The following is a 14,689-nucleotide window of genomic DNA, read 5'->3' on the forward strand; positions in this document are numbered from 1 at the left end:
TACATTTCAAGATGAATCTTTTGAGCCTAGTTACCTCATGATAGGATAATATTTACCACAAACAAACGAAAAGTGCTACAATTCGCTACAGTGCCAATTTTACAGGATTTTGCAGGATCTAAACACACCCGAAGACCGCTTGCAGACACGAACGAGCATTCACTTCTATGAATACATATATGCAACCCTATCCCTATGAGTATCCCTATGAGCATCTCCTAGAGACTGAGCTTGAAGATCGATTATCGAGTTTGACGAAGTCACAACATGCGCCTTATTGTCAACGGTTATATTGCCTACCACTAAAACAATAACGATGATAAAATCTTGACATAAACTAATGAAAAATACGAGCACCCATGCCGAGTTGAAGACTGAATCTCGAGTGGTCAGATTCCACCACATGGTTGGACCGAATCTCTATAACACGATTCGTGGGTCGATTCCCTGGCCTGTCGCCGCGCCACGTCACAAAAAAACGAACGGCCGTCGGATCGGCGATCGAACGGCGACGGGAATCCCCCGCCTCCTCCCGCGCGCACACCTGCCCTCCCATCCCCTCCTTCCTCACCGCGCCGCGCCGCGCCTCCCCTCCCTTCCATCCGCGCCGCGCCGTGCCTCCCCTAACCCTAACCCTAGCTCCTCCACCGCCGCCGCCGCCGCCTCCTCCTCTGCGGCCTCCGTCCCGCCCGCCCTCCTCTTGGGCTCCGCGGCCTTGCCCGTGGGCTCGCCGTGCCGTGCCGCTCCACCCTCCCATTGGGCTCCGCGCGCCGTCGTCCATAACCTACGCGCCGGGACTCCGAGCCGGGGCACCGCCACTGCTCCCGTCTGCGGGAGGCTCCGAGCCACGGCGCCGCCGCCGCTCCTGTTCGTTGACCCGGCGCCGCCGCTCCCATCTGAGGGAGGGAAGGGCCGCCCAGGGCGCTGCCTCCGCTCCCGCCCGTGGGAGGGAGGGGCCGACCCGGCGCGCCGCCGCCGCTCGCTGCTCGGTGTCCGGGCCTCACCACAAGCGGGGCGGCGCATGCGCGGTGGCCCTCCCTGGATGGGGCAGCTCGCGTCACAGCCGGAAGGCAGGTCGGCCCTTGGCCCGTCGTGTCTCTCTCTCTGTCTCTCTCTCTCTCTCTGAGATTCACTTTTCTCCTTCAGATTCGACAGATCCGGTGAGTGCAGGCTGGACCTAAGCCTGCAACAGAGGAGAACGGCGATGAGCTGGGCGGCGTTCTTCCTCCTTTGCTCCACTTATCGGCGCCACTCCATCGTCAGCTCCTTCGGATTCAGGAACCTCAGTAACTTCCTTCAGATTTCTATCCCCCTTTATTGTCATTACTTGCAACTTGCAAGGCCAATGATCTTGGCATATTTCTTCGGAGTTCTGTTAGTAGCAGTTGGTGAAAGTACTTGGCATATTTCTTCGGAGTTCTGTTAGTAGCAGTTGGTGAAAGTAACTTCTTGATAATGAGAAAACTACATGGTTCAATGCAGATTGAGCAGTCCTGCCTCGATCTTGGTTCACAGTCCTCCACTCCCGTGGATCCAAGACCTGTACATTGCCCAGCCCAAGGTATGCGAAGTTGCAAACCAAAGCTTGGTGTGATCTACAAATCAGAAAGAATGAACTAAGATAAAATTAACTATAACTGAAAAAAACCCACATCTCAACAAAACTTTGGCTTTCTCTGTCTGAATGAAATATGGGGTTGAGGCACTTGACTTCTGGGAGGACGTGCTCTGAGCAATAATCAGTTATCTGATATGCTGGGGTTCAATTATGTCAAGTTCTGTGACTTGTAGTGCATTTACGGGGTTAGTTCCTGCTTGAGGCCTTTTAGAATGATTGTGTTATGCATGTTATTGCAACGGAGACAAGAATACAAGAAAATTAGCGCAGGTAGCAAGGGGTTGCCCCGGTCAACAGATCATGATCTACACCCAGGTGAGCACAACTACCATTGTAATTTTCAGAGGGTGGCTTCCAATTGCTACTAACTACCTGCACGATGGTATACATAATTCCAGATTATTTTACTCCAGATCAAACTATGTGTTCTCTCTCTCTCCGTCTGGTATGTACTTTCAGCTTAAATGACTACATGGTATTGTTGCTTTGCATAGAAATAGAAGATTTATGGAAATCATAACCTGTAAAGAGTGCTTTTTATAGCTTTTCTTTTAAAAAACTATGGCCTAATCAATTTATGTTATGATTTTGCTGTACAAGGTCAAGTACTACAGCATGCTACTGATAAAAAATGGAAAAGTGGTATATATGTTGAGCCAACTCTCTTCTCTGCATGCAATATAATGGCTTGGTGCAGACCAGAGCAACTGTTGCAATACAAGTGGGTGGGATTTGAGCTTTAGCGTAATGACTTGGGAATTATATTTGTGAAAATTATGTTTGTATCTATGAAAATTACTCTTAACTACTGTTGCATGTTTTCCCTTCAAAATTAGGCCTATAATGGATTTGATAGACATCACAATTTCTCGACAATTACATGAGCTGATCCTATCAATCGATTTGTCTTTCATTTCCATATTTGGCATATTGTATTTATGCTATTCTTTTCTGACATCTAAGTTATAGTAATGGCTTTGTGGCTTTATGTCTTGCTTGGTACAGCTTTCCTGCTGCACTCCTAGGTGTATGTAAGGTTGCTGTCTGGTGATTCTTTTGGTTGCCTTAATTTCTTTTGCTTCGCCTCTGTACCATTGCAGTATGATATCCTTGGCTGTTGCTTTGTGTCACAGAACCTCCATTTCCACAAGACTAATGGAAAGCATGCTGAGAGTTCTCAACACGAAATGCTTTTACTATTAACTTTTGTATTCTACCATCATTTTTTTAAAATTATTGTCCTCTGTGTCCCAGGAGGGAAAAAGGGGGCAATACCTTTTAAGCCTTTTGATAGAACATGCCTCTATTTATATATTTATTATATTTGCCATTCTTTGGCAGGTCAATTTGTTAAGGATGCAAGTGCCGTTTGTATTTTCCTACCTCTTAGAGAAAAAAGTTGCTGCTGCTGGATCGGAATGCTTAGGTAATATATATATATATATATATAAAAGATATGGCTAATCTCTACCCTGGGTATGAAATAACTATTCCATACCCGAGCCAGCCCCACCCGCGCGCGCCAGCACCCAACCGATCCGAGGCGAGGGAGGCCGGTTTTTCTTCTCCTGCCTTCGCAGGGGTGGTTTTCAAACAAGCCTCCGGTTTTTCTGGCCTGCGCGCATCACACGCACACACCCCTCCCCGCGTCCGGTTTTGCGCGCGCACACATCTGCTGCCGCTAACATCCACGCGGTGGGTTTTTTTATTCAGGTAGCATGTGCCCTTTTTTCTCTCCCGCGCGTAGCCTTCACGCTTTCTAGTACTAAGTTCCGGAGTCACTTGGTGTGGCATATTTTTTACAGACTAATGCTATCGGTTGTATACTTAGGCGCATGATCTAATCAATACTTGTTTGAACATTATTGATTGGCTCAAAGTTTTTTTTTGATGGACTACTTGATCCAATTTTATTTGCAACGCATGTAAACAAATGATAGTGTGGACACAATGAAATTACTTGCAACCAAGCATCAAATTAGCATTTTGGTCACCAATAATGGCACAAGTGCCGTGTGTACATCACTTGTACAGTATTATTACAAGAGTTAAAAAAAGGCCACATCACTAGCAGATTAGGCTTGGTTTCATAAAACTGAATGGACAATAAGAATTTGCATGACGATTTCCTGTCAATGAAGAAGTCCTGCTGAGATGCTACCATGATGGCACCTATCTGACTCTATGCTCCACCTGGATGCAATGACCGCGAGTTCCTCAGCCTCCTGTCACATTCAAGATGGCATAACTAAACCAGGTCCAAGTTTCTGTCCTGTCAGTTTCAAGATGAAATAAAAATAAGATATTTTGCTTACAAAATCAAGGTTTGGAACAAGAACTAATATGATCCAACAAGGAGCACCTAAAAATCATCAGGTTTTGCAAATGAATTGAAACAATTACTTCTCCTGGACAAGCAGTCAAAACTCTCGATAAAAATAGAATACCACATACTCCACAGCTCGGGAAGGAGCTCATCTCTGATGCCTGAGGCTGAGTTCGCCGAGGAGCACCACAGGAACACGGAAAGAAGATGGCATAACGGGTTAATTAACTGGCAGCACAATGCAAGCTTAATGAAACAAAGTATATTTATGACCACAAAGAGTCTAGCTAATAATGGTAGAATACAAAGAGAAGGTAAGAACTGGACAATTCTAATTATATGTAATAGATACAATCACCTCTGCTCTGCTTCTGCCATTGCCAGAAAAAAAGGAGCAATGAAAAGTTCAGGAAATAATCTCCAATGTTAATTAACTGGCAGCACAATGCAAGCTTAATGAAATAAAGTATATATATGACCACAAAGAGTCTAGCTAATAATGGTAGAATACAAAGAGAAGGTAAGAACTGGACAGTTCTAATTATATGTAATAGATACAATCACCTCTGCTCTGCTTCTGCCATTGCCAGAAAAAAAAAGGAGCAATGAAAAGTTCAGGAAATAATCTCCAATGTTAATAGTTTATAGAAGAGCTCAAAACTGCATACAACCTTGTCAAAAAAGGAATAATCTTCAATGTTTCTAAAGCTAGTCAGGAGATGAAGGGCATGCTTTGATTTATGTAATCCTAAAATAATTAATGTCATGGCTACAGGAAGAATCGTGAATATATCAGTATACTGGAAAGAAGCAGCATGCATCAGTTGAATAGAGCTAAGAGCTTAGGTCTGCTTCTCTGAATGAGATGTACTAATGGAATTATAGAAATAGCATGAGAATGCGTAAAGAAACATATGCACATATCTATCTCATCAGGCATTGTACCTCATCCACGCTAGCAGAGTAGCAGTTCTGCATGTATCTGTCTCATTGGTGGCTTCGCACAATCGCACTGGCTGCATGCCTCTCCAGGCATCACAGCAGCGCCATCCAATCAACAAATCAATCTATTGGGAAGCTCAGGAACATACAGAAAAAAAACTAGTGCTAAACGAAAGATTTGGTTGGCAAACAATGATTAGATCTGCACGCAGGAGCATATAAATTAGAATTGGAAATAGGGTTAAAATACTGCACAAAAATCACAAGCAAGATCCATTGTATCAGAAGAATTTTGAGACCTCATCCACAGCTACCGAGACGGCCGGAGGCGGGTACCTCGAGGACGCGGCGCGGCGACGGGAGACTCTCACCGAGATGGCAGGAGGGGGGGGGGGGGGGGGCGACGCCCAGCGCGACCGTCTGCATCTCGCCGGGGCAGCACAGGACGGAACAGCGACGCGTCAACAGGAGGGTCGCCGGCGGCGCAGGGTCTCGGCGAGGAAGCATGCAGCCTCTGAAACGGCGCCCGGTGCGGACGTCTGCAGGCAGCAGCATGCTGGAGCGGCACGGGAGCCGGCGGCTTAGGGACTCGCCGGGGCGGCATGGGATGAAAAATCGACGGGACGACAGGAGGGTCCACGGCGGCGCAGTGTCTCACCAGGGGAACGGGCAGCGATACCTCTGAAAACGGCAGCCGGCGCGGACGTGTTCAGGCTGCAGCTCGCCGGGGCGGCGCGGGATCCGGCGGCGTAGGGCCTCGCCGGGATGGCGCAAGGGGGTCGGGGGCAGCGAGAGAGCCGGCGGCGCAGGACCTCGCCGGGACGACGCGAGGGGGAGACCAGGAGACCCGCCTCACCAGTCACCAGAGAGTCGCCGGCGGGAGGTGAGTCGCGAGATGCAGCCCACCGGGGCGACGCGGGAGCCGGTGGCGCAGGGCCACGCGCGAGAGAGCCTCGCCTCAACAGAGCATCGCCGGTGAACCGAATTCTCCCACGATCCCACGATCTATTAGACTATTACGAGCTGGGGAGAAAAAAACCGTGCGGACGAGGCGAACCGGACGGGGGCGGGCCGGTGGGGGTGTTGCGCTCGGTTGCAGGAGTCTGGTCGGGTCCACGGATTGAGCTCAGGTACTGAATAGCTTATTTTGTATCCAGTATATATATATATATATATATATATATATATATATATATATATATATATATATATATATATATATATATATATATATACACACACACACACACACACACACAGACAGTTGTGTTCACATCTTATCTCTGAGTTGTGTGGTCATGGTTGGAATGGGCTCTCATTTTTATGGAGCTAAGGACTTTCAGATTTATATATTGTTTTCACTGATTAACAGCTGCATAGCAGCTACGTCACAAAGTTTGTTTAAAACCACATTAGAGTTTCCAATGCGGAGTATGGTTCATGTTTGTAAATAGTGTGTTTACATGATAGCATTAGGTTGATAGTTTTGTATATGTGTATGCAGCTTTGCTCTGTAGTGTAAAGGCTTGAGATTTATATTTGTGAAAAGTATGTTTGTATGTGTGTAAAGTGTATATAAAAATGAGTTGAATTTCAGATTAGTGATAACATCTTTGTGGTTTCGAAGACTGCAGAGTTGTAAAAGTTTTTGTCATATAATATATAATTTCTGTCATTTTCTTACCATATTAAAAGTTTTTGTTTGTTTGCAATTATAAATTATCTTTTGCAATTACCCAATTAAGCCGTAGCGTTAGCACGGGCATTCTACTAGTAATGTAGTAATTTGTAGACCTTGAGCATGAACATGCTGACTCCTTTTAAGGTATGGTCCGCGCTAGAACGCTTAACAAAAAGAACTCCCATCCATTTGCTAAGTTATCTGGTCTGCCTAATATGAAGCTAGGCTACAACAATGAGACACCATCCCACACAAGCTTGTTGTGAAAAAGTTAACGCAATTGAGCCTGCTGCTCCATGGCCTGCAACCTTATCTTGAGCTCTGCATTTTCCGCAGAAAATCCAGTTGTGTCTCTCTGCCCAGCAAAACACAACAGTGTCAAGGATATCAAGAAATTTAATACAAAAGACACGGATATTATAAATTGCTAGTCCTGCTCTCAGATTCAGAGAACAGAAGCAGTCCAGTAAAATATACTGGAAAATACTGAATCAAAACTTAAAGTTGCAGCATAATACTGAATCCAAGTAACAAGGTGCCATTGATACACTGCACATCGACAAAAGGAATAAACAAAAGACATCATTCTGGAATACAAGACGGTCCATCTCCTCTATCATTCAAGTTGTTAGCTGCATGCGAGCTCAAAGATGGCGCCACGTCACCCGAAAAAAAAACAGCCGTCGGATCGGCGATCCAACGGCTACGGGAATCCCCCACCTCCACCCGCGCCCGCCTCCGCCGCCGCAACGCCCCACCGCGCGCGCGCCGCCGCAACGGCCCTGCGCCCACGCAGGGCGGAGCAAGGGCGGACGGCGGGCGCGCGGAGCAAAGGTGCGCGGCCGGCGACCGCGCCGAGCAAGGGCGGACGACGCCGCGGGGCCTCGCGCGAGCAGCGCCGCGGCCTCGAGCTCGGCCACGGCGGGGCCACAGCGGCGCGGCAAAGGACCTCGCGGGGCGCGGCGGCGGAGGCCCTCGCGCGGCGACCGGGGGCCGCCGAGCGCGCTGCGGGCGAGCGGCCGCGCGTCGGGCGGCAAGCGCGCTGCGGGCAGCGCGTGGCAGCCGCGGCGGCTCGGTCCCCTTCCGAACGGAGGTCGGCGTCCTCCGCTGCGTTGACCCCTCTCCCCTTCCTCACTCGATCTGTCCTCACTCGATCCGCCTCCTGGCGGAGGTCGACGTCCCCGACGCTACTGGCCCTGGAGGTCTCCGCTACGGAGCAGTGCATCTACGCTAGGTGGATTTGGCTCAGGTAGGATTCATATTGCTTGGATTTCGATCTCTCTTCCCGCTCCCTGCTCAGCTTGAAGATCTCTACTACATGGAATGGAGATTGCTGCAGAGAAAGCTTGGATCAGCCACATGGTCGAGGTGCTCGTCGGACATAACGGCGGCTCCTGTTGCCGCATTAACATCGCAGCTAGCATCTATCAGTCCTGCTCAGTAAGTACGAAATTTCCAGAATCAATTTTGCTGGATAGTGATTCCCTGCTCAAATATGCATTACTAGAATCCAAATTTAGAAAAGAAATGTCCCCTGGAACATGTACCATTGCATATTTTCTCTCTACCTATTTCTAATGTAAAGGTATACTTCCTTCTCTATCTGTTTTGCCCTCTTTCTTTTTGGACATGTTGATTCTTGAACTTTCTTGGATAACATAGTAATAACTAGATATTGATAATTAAATTGGACGTCAATTGTGATTATGCTTACATATTTAAGAAGCAAATCTATGTAAGCCCATTGATTGATAAACATTCAATTATGCTTGTTGGTGGACTATAACAAATCTGGATGAACTGATAAACATAATGCGATGCCCTTCACCTGCACTTACAACTTTCTATCCTTTTACAATTGACCAAGAAGCCATTCATATGCGTAAGTTGAAGTTTCCTTTTACTACTATTTTTCACGTTATGATTACCTAAATGTTCAACCAAGATATTTTTTTTTGGAACTCATTAAATGACCCTAGATTGAATAATGTTGCATTCACAATACGCACAGTACTTGAGGACAGCTTGAGAAAGATGGATAGCATGCCTAACAAAATTCCTAGAATTATCAGATGGGAACTTGGGTCCTCCTGGCTGCAGCACTTGCAGAAAAAGGATTCTCCAACGTTTGATAATGGTAAAGGGGACAAAATAAAGGCTGACAAAGAACCAGCTGTCAAAGGTCTTGGAAAGCATTGAACAATTAAGGAAAATAAAAAAGAAAGAATGCAACATTGAATGTTCTGGTTCTGAGAAGGAAGAATCTAACAATAATTGCTCACCAACGAATGGTATGCCAAAATCAGATAGGATAGTTGTTGATGAAACGATCAAGGGGGCTGATATAAGCAAGCTAATGTCAGAGGATGCTTTCTTCCGGTTGAAGAGTTTGGGAGCTGGCCTTCATGAAAAGGTGATTTAATTATGCAAGTTCACTCTCTTAGAAATTATGTTTTAAGCTGGCTAGAAGTACACTTCTGATTGGCTAATAACTTCTCTCTAAAATGCTTGTACATTATTTCTGTTCTACTATTGTTGATGTCTACAACAAAAAGGTAGGCAAGTTCACAGAGTTGTTTTAAATTTTGAAAGTCTATTGAATAATTTGAAAGCCAGTTATACTAGAGTTTTGAACACTATCAATCAATATCTTCTGGTATGAAAGTTTACTTATGTTCTGATGAGCCTTCTAATGCTATTTCACTTTGGATAAACGTAGCAAGCAACTAATTGCAGTACTGGATTTTTGTCAGAAGTTCTGTATCGAAGTCTGTTATATTGGAATACAAGAGCTCACCAAGGAAATATTGGTGAACTTTTTGTTGTTTTGTTTTCTAATTTTATTATTTGTTGATCCAGTCCCTTGAAGAACTTACAGAGATGGCCCATAATTTCTATGATGATACTGCACTCCCAAAGCTGGTAAGCCTTGTATCAACATTCTATACTTCAATTATCTTATCCTGATTTGTGCTTTAATTACATTACATCATACAAAACTCGTGCTATGGTACTGGGGGTTGAGTTAGGTTACTGATACTTTAAGGTACTCAAGCATATATGGTCTTGAGACTTAATTGTTTTTTAACTCCCATAATGCTTAATTTGTTTTCTTTTGGAATGCAATTTGCGCAGGTGTCTGATTTTGCGTCCCTGGAACTTTCTCCAGTGGATGGAAGAACCATGACAGATTTCATGCATACAAGGGGACTTAACATGTCCTCCTTTGGTCGTGTGGTGGGTGTAAATTTTATGTATGATTGCTTTTAATACCATGTTTGCACAAAGATAAGAATCTGACGTTCTTTCTATAAATTAATCAGCTACAGCTAGCAGAGAAGCTCCCACATATACAGTCTATATGCATTCATGAAATGGTCATTAGGTCGTTTAAGCACATCATCAGAGCTGTTATTGCTGTTGTTGATGACATGCAAAATATGTCTGCAGCTATAGCTAAGACTCTAAACATATTACTAGGCTCCCCCAGACTTGAAAATGGTGCTGATACAGATGCACATGTCGAGCATAATTTGCGATTGAAATGGGTAGAGAGCTTCCTTTCAAAAAGATTCAGCTGGAAACTGAAAGATGAATTTGCACACCTGCGAAAATTTATCATTCTGAAAGGGCTTTGCAGCAAGGTATGTTTACTGAAGTTAATTATGGGAACGTTCACAGTTCTGTTAAATAGGCACTGATATGGTTTGTTGTTCAGGTTGGACTAGAGTTGGTTGCAAAAGATTATAATTTGAATAGCCCTAACCCATTCGACAAGTCTGACATTATCAGCATTGTTCCTATATGCAAGGTAGTATATTTCTGATACTTAGAAAACTATATATTGTCTGTTTCTTGGATATGGTTTTTTATTATATTGTTTTGTGTGTGTGTGTGTGTGTGTTCCTTCTGTTTCAGCATGTGGTCTACTCCTCAATTGATGGTCGAAACTTGCTGGAATCATCGAAGGTGGCACTGGATAAAGGAAAACTAAACGATGCCGTCAGCTATGGAACAAAGGTATTAAATAGTGTAGCTGTTGTATATGATTCAATACCAGAGCCTCAGCTGGTCATACTTCTTTTTTTAGCCATAAAGAAACTTAGAAATATGGGAGATTGTTTGCTTCTAATTTCCATGTATTCTCATGCATACCATTTGCTTATTGAAATGGATTACTTCAACTTACACAGCCTTTTAAATTTGCAGAACATACCTTCCGCTAATACTATCACACGACATCCACTGGACGAGCTCAAACTTGCGCACCAACGGTGCGCCCCAGTTTCTAGTAGCCTCACTGATAGCATCTCGTAATAAAGATGAACGGGCTAAGGTAGCCATCTGTCGTAGAAGCTACGAGATGCAAGATAGTGGCGTAGTAGCAGTTGTGATGTTATTAGCTGCCTAGATCTTGTTTAATTTGACAACAAGAACGAAGACGATGAAGAGAGAAATTAACGGTGCCTGTCTCCGCGGACACGGTGCTCGTGATTGCATCATTTGTGGATCCACGAAAAAGGGGAGAGAACATGACATATGAAGAAGCATTTGTGTATATATGTACACAAAGGGGGGACCGAGGGATCGAGCGGAGAAAGGGATAGGACTCGGGCGCCTAATCCACTGATTGCCTCCACGCATCACGAGCGCTTAGCTTAGCTTATATTTTTTTAGATAAAAGATAAACCACTCTATGAGACGAGCTAGTATCTAACTCTAAGCATTCTATGAAACAACTCTTTCAATAATCTGACTCATAATATGAATAAGCCCACACGCCATCCTCACGTAATCTTAAAGTGCTTGTACGGGACTATCTCTTGAGTAAGGGAAGTTCTTCTCTCCTATTAAGTATGAAAAAAAATTGTATGAGCTACTCCCTTCGTCTCATTTAGCCTTAAAATTTTATCTCACAAAGATTGTCCGTTTAGGTTGTTGTAAAGTCCATCTAATTAGAGCAATATCAAATACTAAAAAATAATTGTATAGAGAAGGATATAGAGCCAATCAAATGCTTGAGTGGATACTGTATTACTTGTCTTGTTCAAATGTATTTGCATTTATTGATGATTAAGGAATCAAATAAACAGCATGGTCTTCAATCACAACTACTCCAAATAAACAGTATACTACTACTAGTAATATATCTGAAATTTTCCAAACCAACTAGTATCTTTGTTGAATAGTCTTGGCTTACATCGAGTAAACAAAAAGCCGCCCCTGCAGCCCGGGCAATTAACAACGTCAAAAGCGCCCAACTAATGCCGAAAAGGGGCTAGCACGCAAAATATCCTACTAGTGCCCCGACTAAACAAACCGCCAAAGCGATGAGTGAGAGGCATGCAGTGCAGAGGCAGGGGACAAAAGCGACCTCAGATAGTTGCCGCGTAGTCGCGGGGCAGCATCATTAGCGCCCGGGGCGCCTTTAATTGCTTGTACCCTGCCTTTAATTATCGTCGCATCAATCGCCTCCGTCGTCCGGTTTAAGGTTGACTAATCAATATCGTCATCGCCACCGCTAGCTGATGATCGCCGGAGGTTGGGGTGGGGGGAGTTCGCCGGATCTTAAAGTAAGCGGCACGCGAGGCGAAGCGACCCCCATTGGGCACTGGCCGGCCCGCGGCTGGCCTCAATAATTGGGTGCGCGTGTGCGCGCGTTGCCTTTCCGAGGCTTTTGAGGGTTCGGCTCTGTTCCGGCGTGCGGTCGACAGCCAAGACTGACTGGCTGACAGACCCGGGCGTGTGGGCCAAGGGCCGAGCTGCAAGGACCTCTCTGCTGTGTGCAGGCGCTTGAGCTGGGCCGGGATGCCATCGCCCATCGATGCTCATGCTCCGCTCCGCGCACTGTGGGCGTGGCCTCAGGCTGCTGCGGTGTGGGTGTTTCCGGGCCCTTCCTTCCCGTGCTCTTTTTGACGGGAAATAGTAAGATCCTAGGCACGTGCAGCTATCACCTTTCACCTTGTTTAGTTGCATTCAAAATTCCAAAATTTTACAAAATTTTCCATCACATCGAATTTTTAAATGCATGCATGAAGTATTAAATATAGCTAAATAAAATAACTAATTACACAGTTTGTCTGTAATTTGCTAGACGAATCTTTTGAGCATAGTTAATTCATGATCGGATAATAATTATTAAATACAAACAAAAATATTACAGTACTAAAATTCCAAAAACTTTTGCAACTAAACAAGGCCTTCGCCTTTGAATTTCTTCTCTCCCTCCCTCTGCGGAAAGAATATTTTCCGAGGGGATACGGTGCGAATTCGTGCCGGATTGCTTTGCACGGGAGGCAGAATATATGTTTTCCCTCTAGGGATTGGTTGGTAATCCTACACTGCACATCCCCCCCCCCCCCAATTTTTTTTTTTAAAGGAGAGGATTGGAGCTGATGCGTCACTGTGCTTGTCCTTTAGAGAAATTTACTTTCCGGTGCTGGACAGAAAGTGGGAGATCTTGCTGACCCCAAAGGCCAAAGGGGGGAGATCTGATTCCTGCACTCCCCGCGATAAATCCTGGTGCTTCTAAACGACCGGATTCTCCAACGGATATTGTTATTGCTACTGTATTTGCGAGCGATATCTAATCTCCAAGGTATCTGTATCTCACTAAGTGACTGACCCACCTCCAGGAAAATGTTTTCCTTGACTTGGGATTGGGGTTCAGACTTCAGAACTCCCGACTTTTAGACACTAGAGAGTGTGTTTGGACTTTTTCTCGTGATGTCTGCAGCCGAGAAGACTTGGGCTCTACGAGGCCCACAAGTTCAAAGTACGGGCTTGAATGCAGAAAGTGTGTGGTGTTATTCGTCTTGACTCATGTTTGATTGGCCCAAATCCCCAAAGGTACAGAACTTGAGCACCAGGCCGCCGCACCGCCGCGGCATGTGCGCGTTCATGTCTGGGCTCAGCCTCGCCAGCCCGTTGGAATTAGACATAGAAACTGGGCCTTCCACCATCAGTCCATCACACTATGGTAAAACAATTGCTCTGTTCTCGGAAAAAAATGAAAAGAAAGGAAAGGGAATAATACGCATTTTGCTCTCTTTATTTTTTTCAAAACACATTAAAGACATAGATACCCTCACACACGCACATATACTCACGTACAGGCACACAACCGTACCCCTATGAGGATCATCGAGAGACTAAGCCACTAAATTCTTGAGATTGATGAAGTCACCAAAAGCAGCTCACTGTCGACAATCGCGTCGCCTATAAGAATAGCTCCAGTTAAATTTCTAGAATTTCCAGCAAAATGCGAACACTCGTGTCGAGTTGAGGACTCAAACTCAATTGGGCAGGTTCCATTACGAGAAATCTTACCAGCTGAGCTACGCTCATTTCGCGCCTTCTTTATTTTCTCCTAAGGTGATAATAATAGTATAATTCCCGCCTCATCTTCAAAGCTTTGCTACAAAATTTATTTTTCTCCTAAAGTGATAATAATAGTATAATTCCCACCTCATCTTCAAAGCCTTGCTACAAAATATCATCTAGATAACGCATACTACCTTTGGGTTTTTTACGCATCATATTAGGTTTGTCCTTAGTAGGATTTATTCGATTTAATCAAGTTCATAGAAAATATAACAACATTTATACTGCTCAAATATACGCATTATCAAAATACATATCAAAATAGATTCAGTGAAACAAATTTGATCTTGTAAATGCTATTTTATTTTTCTAGTGGACAAGTTTGACTTAGGATATACTATGCAAATATAAATAGAGGGTTACCATGATAGGACGACACGATGTTAGAATTTCTCGTTGAAGCTGGAATGCCGGATAGTCCTTATCTTTGCAGCGATTAGTATTTAGCGACTGCATAAATTAATTTGTAAGACATGAAACTGGAGGTCGTGTCACTTAGTCCTTGAGGGCCATCATCACCAACTTCCCTTGCAATTGGCTAGTCATTGCAAGATATCACAGATGCTTGCACGACCAAGCCACAATGACATGTTTTTGGGTGTTTGAACTGGACCAGTCAGTCTCAGTTTACTAATAACTCGAATCCCATGGAATATCTGATCCGATCTCTTCAAATTTTCTTCAGGCCGTGTATCCGGGCATGGAAATACTTTATAGCTCCTGAATGCTGAATGGTTTG

At 44.8% G+C, this 14,689-nt stretch overlaps 3 protein-coding genes across 5 annotated transcripts; all 3 read left to right on the top strand.

Annotated features, from left to right (window-relative positions):
* The first annotated feature begins 403 nt into the window (after window positions 1–403).
* On the top strand, window positions 404–8,795 carry LOC120640387 (atherin-like). The gene is made up of 5 exons (XM_039916214.1): window positions 404–1,074; window positions 1,147–1,278; window positions 1,483–1,561; window positions 2,960–3,044; window positions 8,579–8,795. The coding sequence occupies exons 1-5, from the start codon at window positions 404–406 to the stop codon at window positions 8,764–8,766; spliced, it is 1,155 nt and encodes a 384-aa protein (XP_039772148.1). The 3' UTR covers window positions 8,767–8,795.
* On the top strand, window positions 6,148–8,161 carry LOC120642086 (splicing factor, arginine/serine-rich 19-like). Of its 2 annotated transcripts, none has more exons than XM_039918484.1 (2): window positions 6,148–7,816; window positions 7,897–8,161. In XM_039918484.1, the coding sequence occupies exons 1-2, from the start codon at window positions 7,218–7,220 to the stop codon at window positions 8,009–8,011; spliced, it is 714 nt and encodes a 237-aa protein (XP_039774418.1). In that variant the 5' UTR covers window positions 6,148–7,217; the 3' UTR covers window positions 8,012–8,161. The 2 variants fall into 2 exon arrangements, with proteins under 2 accessions (XP_039774418.1, XP_039774419.1); XM_039918485.1 differs by having other exon boundaries at window positions 7,907–8,161.
* Window positions 8,796–8,823: 28 nt separating the features above from the next.
* LOC120642084 (protein TSS-like) lies at window positions 8,824–14,689 on the top strand. 2 transcript variants are annotated; one of them, XM_039918483.1, is made up of 7 exons: window positions 8,824–8,980; window positions 9,427–9,489; window positions 9,703–9,804; window positions 9,891–10,211; window positions 10,286–10,378; window positions 10,486–10,587; window positions 14,636–14,689. In XM_039918483.1, exons 1-7 carry the CDS (start codon window positions 8,861–8,863, stop codon window positions 14,672–14,674), a joined length of 840 nt encoding a protein of 279 aa, XP_039774417.1. In that variant the 5' UTR covers window positions 8,824–8,860; the 3' UTR covers window positions 14,675–14,689. The 2 variants fall into 2 exon arrangements, with proteins under 2 accessions (XP_039774417.1, XP_039774415.1); XM_039918481.1 differs by lacking the exon at window positions 14,636–14,689 and adding an exon at window positions 10,777–11,069.

This window comes from Panicum virgatum, chromosome 7K, assembly GCF_016808335.1.
Source record: "Panicum virgatum strain AP13 chromosome 7K, P.virgatum_v5, whole genome shotgun sequence".
In the NCBI taxonomy this organism is placed as follows: domain Eukaryota; kingdom Viridiplantae; phylum Streptophyta; class Magnoliopsida; order Poales; family Poaceae; genus Panicum; species Panicum virgatum.

Bases quoted from the DNA above. Each gene is read 5' to 3' on its own strand.
- LOC120642084 (XM_039918481.1), top strand. From the start codon at position 8,861: ATGCCAAAATCAGATAGGATAGTTGTTGATGAAACGATCAAGGGGGCT. The intron at 9,490-9,702 runs GTAAGCCTTGTA...CAATTTGCGCAG, and splicing joins ATACTGCACTCCCAAAGCTG to GTGTCTGATTTTGCGTCCCT. The intron at 9,805-9,890 runs GTGGGTGTAAAT...TAAATTAATCAG, and splicing joins TGTCCTCCTTTGGTCGTGTG to CTACAGCTAGCAGAGAAGCT.
- LOC120642086 (XM_039918484.1), top strand. From the start codon at position 7,218: ATGGCGCCACGTCACCCGAAAAAAAAACAGCCGTCGGATCGGCGATCC. The intron at 7,817-7,896 runs GTAGGATTCATA...CATGGAATGGAG, and splicing joins GCTAGGTGGATTTGGCTCAG to ATTGCTGCAGAGAAAGCTTG.
- LOC120640387 (XM_039916214.1), top strand. From the start codon at position 404: ATGGTTGGACCGAATCTCTATAACACGATTCGTGGGTCGATTCCCTGG. The intron at 1,279-1,482 runs GAACCTCAGTAA...GGTTCAATGCAG, and splicing joins GTCAGCTCCTTCGGATTCAG to ATTGAGCAGTCCTGCCTCGA. The intron at 1,562-2,959 runs GTATGCGAAGTT...ATTCTTTGGCAG, and splicing joins TGTACATTGCCCAGCCCAAG to GTCAATTTGTTAAGGATGCA.